This window comes from Talpa europaea (genome assembly GCF_964194135.1).
Source record: "Talpa europaea genome assembly, chromosome: 9".
Lineage (NCBI taxonomy): Eukaryota > Metazoa > Chordata > Mammalia > Eulipotyphla > Talpidae > Talpa > Talpa europaea.
This window is the reverse complement of record NC_140076.1, coordinates 2,395,562-2,401,450: the sequence shown is the minus strand read 5'-3', so window position 1 is coordinate 2,401,450 and position 5,889 is coordinate 2,395,562. Positions and strand designations below refer to the sequence as shown.

Here is a 5,889-nt window from a genome sequence, read left to right as displayed (position 1 = left end):
GGTGCAGGACCTTGGGGTGGGGAGGGGCACTGTCAGAGGGAGCAGACAGTATTTGGGGGTGCAAGAGGGAGCTTGAGGCCTCCCCGGAACCAGGTGAGTGCGTCCTCCATGGACAGTGGGAAGGGCCAGAGGACCCGGTGGGGGAGAGGAGACCAGAGCCCCTCAGTGGCATCAGCCAAGGAGGGACGGTCACCCCCTCTGTCCCCCTCTCTCCCCCCACCTGCTGCAGGGAGGTCTGAGCCAAGGGAGGCCTCAAGGGTGCCACTGACCAGGGGCCGCAGACAGCATGTCTCCCGGGGTGAGCCAGCCCCTGCTCCGGCAGCTGCCTCGTGTCTGCGCCAGCTGGAGCACCGGGCAGGACCCTGCCCCCACCCCGGGGCTCGATTTGCACTTTGCTGGACTGGACGGATGGACGCGAAGGAGGGCTCCTCGGAGCCCCGGGCCCAGGCTGCAGCACCCCTCAGGAGTGCCCCGGGGCCGCTGCTGCCGCTGAGCTGCACCTCCCCACCTGCCACCCGCCTGGGCAGGAGCCCTTCCCCTCCTGGAGGTCCCCAGCTCCAGTCCACAGGACTGGGGTCCCAGGCCGCCCTTCCTTCCCCCCCGTCTGGCCCCAAAGGGCCTGTCCCCTGCCCGCCCTTCTCCCTCCCTCCCTCCGGTTGGGGTTGGGCTTTATATAAAGTGGCATATTTATTGAGCTTTGGATTCTTTTATAAAGACTTGTATATACTCGCTGGACAGAGTCCTTTGTCTTTGGAACCACCTTTCCCAGCTCGGGGCTCCGGCTGGGATGCCGTCTGCACGCCTGACCCCCTTCATCTGCAGTGGGGCACCGCTGGGAGAGACTGGGAAGCAGAAGTGAACTAATGGGGGGGCACCACACCAATACCCCACCGTCGACTTTCAGCCCCTCCCGAGCCTGAAGGCCCGCTGTTGGAGACCCCTGCCCGCGGCTGCCCTGTGGGCTTGGGCCGGGTGCCTCAGGCTTGCCTTAAAGGGCCCCTAAGTCTTGGCTTCTGTCCCCCACCCACGTGTGTCTGGGGAAGGCGGGTGGGTCTCTCATCCGGGTATTTGGTCCCAGCCCTCGATGGCCCGGGGCGGGCTCTGAGGCCTGAGAGAGGAAGTCATTCGCTCTGGTCTCACCTCGAAGTGGTGGTCTCCACAGGGGGAGAGCCAGGCGTGGGGACGGGATGAAGCCCGCAGGCTACCAGCGCCAGGTGAGCTCAGGTGTACCAGGAACAGACCTGGGGGCTGAGGGTGCTGCTTCCTGGGTCCCATCCTGGCCCCCACCCTGAGGCAGTGCCTCTGGGTGGCTAGGGGCGGGGCCTGGGTGCCGGGCTGGGCGTGGAACCCCAGCAGGCAGGGTAGAGAAGAGCCAGGAAGCCCCCAGCCAGGCCTATGCACGCCCATAGGAGGGCCCGGCACGGTGCCCAGGCCATGGAGCCCCGGCCAGGGGGCTGTGTGGCAGTGGTGGCTGTGGTGAGTGAGTCGGGCGTGCGGGGCGGGGAGGACCAGACCTCCAGCCTGGGTCCCTCGGCAAAGGAAGGGGCCCTCTGTGAGTTGGTGTCTGCTCCCAGGCGGCTGGGTGCCCCCCCCCCTCTGACCTAGTTAGAGGCCCAGCCAGGGCAGGGCCCTTCCGCTGAGAGGAAGCACCTTCCCAGGGCCAGAAGCGTTGGGGGTCCGCAAGCAGGGAAAAACCAGGGTCCCCCACCTTATAAAACACATGGGGGGGCACTGTCTGATGGTGGTCCCGGCGGAGGGGAAGCCTGTGGGGCGTTGGCAGGACCACTGACAGCCTCCCCAGCCTAATCTGTGCCCAGGGGGAAGGAAGTTAGTCCCACCCCCACCCACGGGTGCCCCTTCTGCTCAAGAACCTGGGAAGATGCTGCTCTGAGGGTAAGGGCTGGGCCTCTGTGGTGGGGGATGTGGGGCAGGGGAGGAGCCCCGCAGGGCGTCCCCACGGGCAGCCAGCAGCACCTGTCCCCCAGGCGGTCCTCCTCGTGCTGCTGGGTGCCCAGTGCCAGGGCCGCCCTCCGGGCCCCGGGTGCGACTGCGCCCACCTCCGCCAGAAGAGGGACGATCCGCCGTGCTGCGGGGGCTGCCCAGCAGGTGTGTGGCTGGGAGGGAGGACTGTGGAGGAGGAGGGGAAGGCAAGGGCCGGGTGAGGGAGGCCTGGAGGGAAACGGGGTGGGGGGTGCCAGGGGTAGGAGAGGGGAAGGTTGGGAGGCCCCTCCTCTGACCCAGCCTGGGTTCCACAGGGCACTTCAAAGACGGCTCCCGCAGTTGCACCCCATGCCGGCCGGGCTCCTTCCTGGCCCAGGAGAACCACCACTTGAGCAGCTGTGCCCGCTGCCGCACCTGTGACGAGAGTGAGGGCTGCTGGGGCCAGGGTGGGGGGCGGGTGCCCCGGGCCCGGGCTGCGCCGGGGGCTTTCTGAAGGAAGTGGCTGGCTGGAGCCGCCACCCTAATCGCTGGGGCTGCCTTCACCCTCTTTTCCGGCACCCACCGCGGGGCATGCCCTGGCCGGGTCCACAGTGGGCTCCCCGGCCCCGCCCTTTGGGGTGGTCCCGTCTCTGTTCTATCCTGCCTCCAGCCTCTGGGGGGCCTGGCCCTGCCGCCCTCTGTGCTCCCCATCTCCCGCACCCCCCACCCCCAGTGTTCTTCCAGGTGGCCCTGGAGAACTGCTCGGCCGTGGCGGACACGCGCTGCGGCTGCAAGCCCGGCTGGTTCCCAGACTGCTGGGACTGGGGCTGCGCGGACAAGTCAAACTTCAAGTGCCACCCCTGTGTGGACTGCGAGGCCCTGCACCGCCTCCCTCGCGCGTCCTGTGAGTGCCCCACCCGGCCGCTGTGCCCCCGGCCCTGTCTCCCTCCCGCATCTGAACCGCGTCTCGGACTGCAGGTTCCCGCACGGAGGCCGAATGTGGGACGTGCCTGCCTGGCTTCTACGAACATGCCAACAGCTGCGTGTCCTGCCCCACGTAATGTCCTGGCTGCCCGGAAGGGGAGAGGCGGCTGGGAGCAGAGCGGGGGCCGGGGACAGGAGGGAGGGAGCTTGGCCCTGCGGTGGGCGGCCCCTCTGCGGGCCTGGTAAAGGGAAATCTGGACTCTCGCCTCCCGCGGATGAATAAGGCCGGGTCTTCGCCTTCCCCGACGGCCCCTTAGCAGCCCTCCCAGCTGCGCGTGATAGGACGCGTCGTCCCTCCAGAGCCAGCCGGCTGCTAGAGTGTCAGAACTCGGGTGCCATTCAGGGGCTGCCATTTGTTCCCCGGGCACCCTGGGCAAGTTACTTCCTCAATGACCGAACACGGGGATGCCCACAGAGGGCGGCTCCCCAGGGCCAGGATAAGGGGTACTGCGCTTCATCCATTCACTCATTCACTCCACAGGGGTTTATTAAGCAGGTGCCATCTCCCAGGCGCTGATTAGGTGCTGGGGAGACAACCTGACCGACAGGCTTGTCCCGGCCCTTGTGGAGTTGGCATCCGCGTCACTTTAATCTAGAAGGAGGGCGATAACCGGTGGCTGCTGGTTTTAGGGACACAAGAGCAGAGCCACTTCTGCGTTACTTTGGAAACAATCTAGGGTAGAGTGAGGCTGCCAGAGGCGAGGCCTCCAGGATGGAGATGCCAAGCAGCCCTGGCTGTGACTTCTCACACCCACCCCAACCCCTCCCCTCGCAGGATGACCCTGAGGAGCTGTCCGGAGCCCTGCGTGCCCGTCTGTGGCTGGAGGCAGAGTAGGTGGCCTGCTGGGAGTTCCAGCGGGAGAGCTGGGGCGGGGCGGGGGGGCGGGAGTGGCTGCTGCCTCCCACCCACCCGCGGCTCTCCCAGTGTTCTGGGTGCAGGTGCTGCTGGCAGGCCTGGTAGTCCCGCTCCTGCTTGGTGCCATCCTGATCTATGCATACCGCCGCCGCCAGCCTTCCAAGCCCAGGGTGCCTGGTAAGCGCACACGCACATTTATCGCATTTATAAGGGCCTCGGGTTAGGATGGATAGCCCAGGGCCCACTCACCCGCCATGTGGAAGGGGAAACTGCGGCAGGAAGTGCCGGGGGAGTGCAGAGGAACTGGAGAGCAACTGGACCAGAACCCGGTCCAGGAGCCTTGCCTGTTGCTGACCAGGCCCTCTCTGTGTCTCTCAGCCCAGGAAGCTGGGATGGAGGCTCGGACCCCCCAGCAGGTAAGACTTGCACCGGCTTCAGGCTTCTGAGCTGGGAGGTTGAGCCTTAGGACAGGCTCCGGCCCAGCGTGGGCACGGAGGCTGCGGAGTAGACCAAATGCACCATGGATGCGGTGAATGTGGCCAGCACGGAGCCTGCCCCCAAGGGCCTCTCGGTCCACAGTTGAGTGGGATGGGTGCCACCTGGCGAGGTCGCCATCAGGGTCAGGGGGACAGGAGGAGGACAGCAGGAGCAGGGCGTGCCGAGCAGAGGAGATAGCTCTCCTGCCGCCAGGCCACAGCGGGAGAGCATGGCTGACCCGCAGGCAGAGCTGGGGGGCATTCGCAGGGATGGCTACTCCTGGCCAGACCCCAGCCAAGGGGCCTCACTAGGCAAGGATGCTGACCTGGGCCTCTCGGCTTCCAGGCTACCCATCTCTCACCCCCCGAGAGCATCCATGCCCTTCTGGTGCCACCCAGTGAGAAGGTCTGCACGGCCCACTTGGTGGGGAATGGCTGGGCCTGCTGCTCCCCCCAGGAGGTTCCCTGGGACCAGCCCAGCAGAGTTCTTGGTAAGGGGCCTCAGTGGCCTAACTGACCAGACGGACTTCCCACCGGTCTGCCCCCCAGCCCCCCTCGCCGGGCCCCAGCCGCGGCCACAGCTGCATTTTCCCTTGGCTCTCTCCTGGCCCAGGCCCAGCGCCGCTGCCCGCGCCCTCGCCAGCGCCGCCCGCAGGCTCGGGGGCTGCCATGCTGCAGCCTGGCCCGCAGCTCTACGACGTGGTGGACGCGGTGCCCGCGCGGCGCTGGAAGGAGTTCGTGCGCACGCTGGGGCTGCGCGAGGCCGAGATCGAGGCCGTGGAGGTGGAGGTGGGCCGCTTCCGAGACCAGCAGTACGAGATGCTCAAGCGCTGGCGCCAGCAGCAGCCCGCGGGCCTGGGCGCCGTCTACGCGGCGCTGGAGCGCATGGGGCTGGGCGGCTGCGCCGAGGACCTGCGGAGCCGCCTGCAGCAGCGCGGCCCCTGAGGGGCCCCTGAGGGGCCCTCCCCGCCCCGCCCGCCCCCAGGGCTAGGTGGCCCGTGCAGAAGCCCTAAGTACAGTTACTTACGCGTGTAGACATGTTATGTCACTTACTAGGCCCCTGGCTTGGCCCTGCATAGCAGCGCCGGCCGGTCACCCCTGTGCGCCCCCGGGGCTCCAGTTCAGCGCAAAGCGCAGGACGGATATGAGGGGGTGCTCATCCTTGGTATTAAATCTCAAAAGCACCAAAACATGCTCGTTTTTTCCCGCAGGGTTGGGGACCTGAAGGGGCCCGAGCTTGGCTCTTGGGGGAGGGCGTGGGAAGCGCCAGGCGTCCGGCCACCCCGGGATCTGGGCCCCAAGGTGGGGGCCGGCGTGGGGCTCAGCGCCGGGCGCCCCTCGCTCTCCGCGGCCCTTACCCGAGGGGCGACGTCAGGGCGCTGGGACGGGCCGAGAGTGAGGGTCGGCATAGCCCCAGGCGGCTAAAAGAGCTTTATTGGGGTGCGACTGCGGGGGGCGGGGTGCGCAGAGCCGGGAGGGGCGGCGGCCGCTGGAGACCCAGGTTCGGGGCCCTAGTCCTCCGCTCACCCCACCGGGAACGTGGGGGGGCGGGCCGCCCAGTGGGGGGCGCGGAGGGGCCCGGCCGGCGCCCGTGTCCCCACCGCGGGGTGCAGTTCCCGCGGCTTCTGGTAAACAAGTGACTGCGGGGAGCCG

At 67.8% G+C, this 5,889-nt stretch overlaps 1 protein-coding gene across 1 annotated transcript; it reads left to right on the top strand.

The window, feature by feature from the left end:
• Positions 1 to 1,187: 1,187 nt before the first annotated feature.
• On the top strand, positions 1,188 to 5,181 carry TNFRSF25 (TNF receptor superfamily member 25; the record flags this gene model as incomplete). Its single annotated transcript, XM_084244053.1, has 10 exons — positions 1,188 to 1,214; positions 1,965 to 2,106; positions 2,256 to 2,366; positions 2,654 to 2,824; positions 2,899 to 2,977; positions 3,680 to 3,735; positions 3,830 to 3,937; positions 4,139 to 4,176; positions 4,583 to 4,727; positions 4,856 to 5,181. The coding sequence occupies 10 exons, from the start codon at positions 1,188 to 1,190 to the stop codon at positions 5,179 to 5,181; spliced, it is 1,203 nt and encodes a 400-aa protein (XP_084100179.1).
• Positions 5,182 to 5,889: the final 708 nt, after the last annotated feature.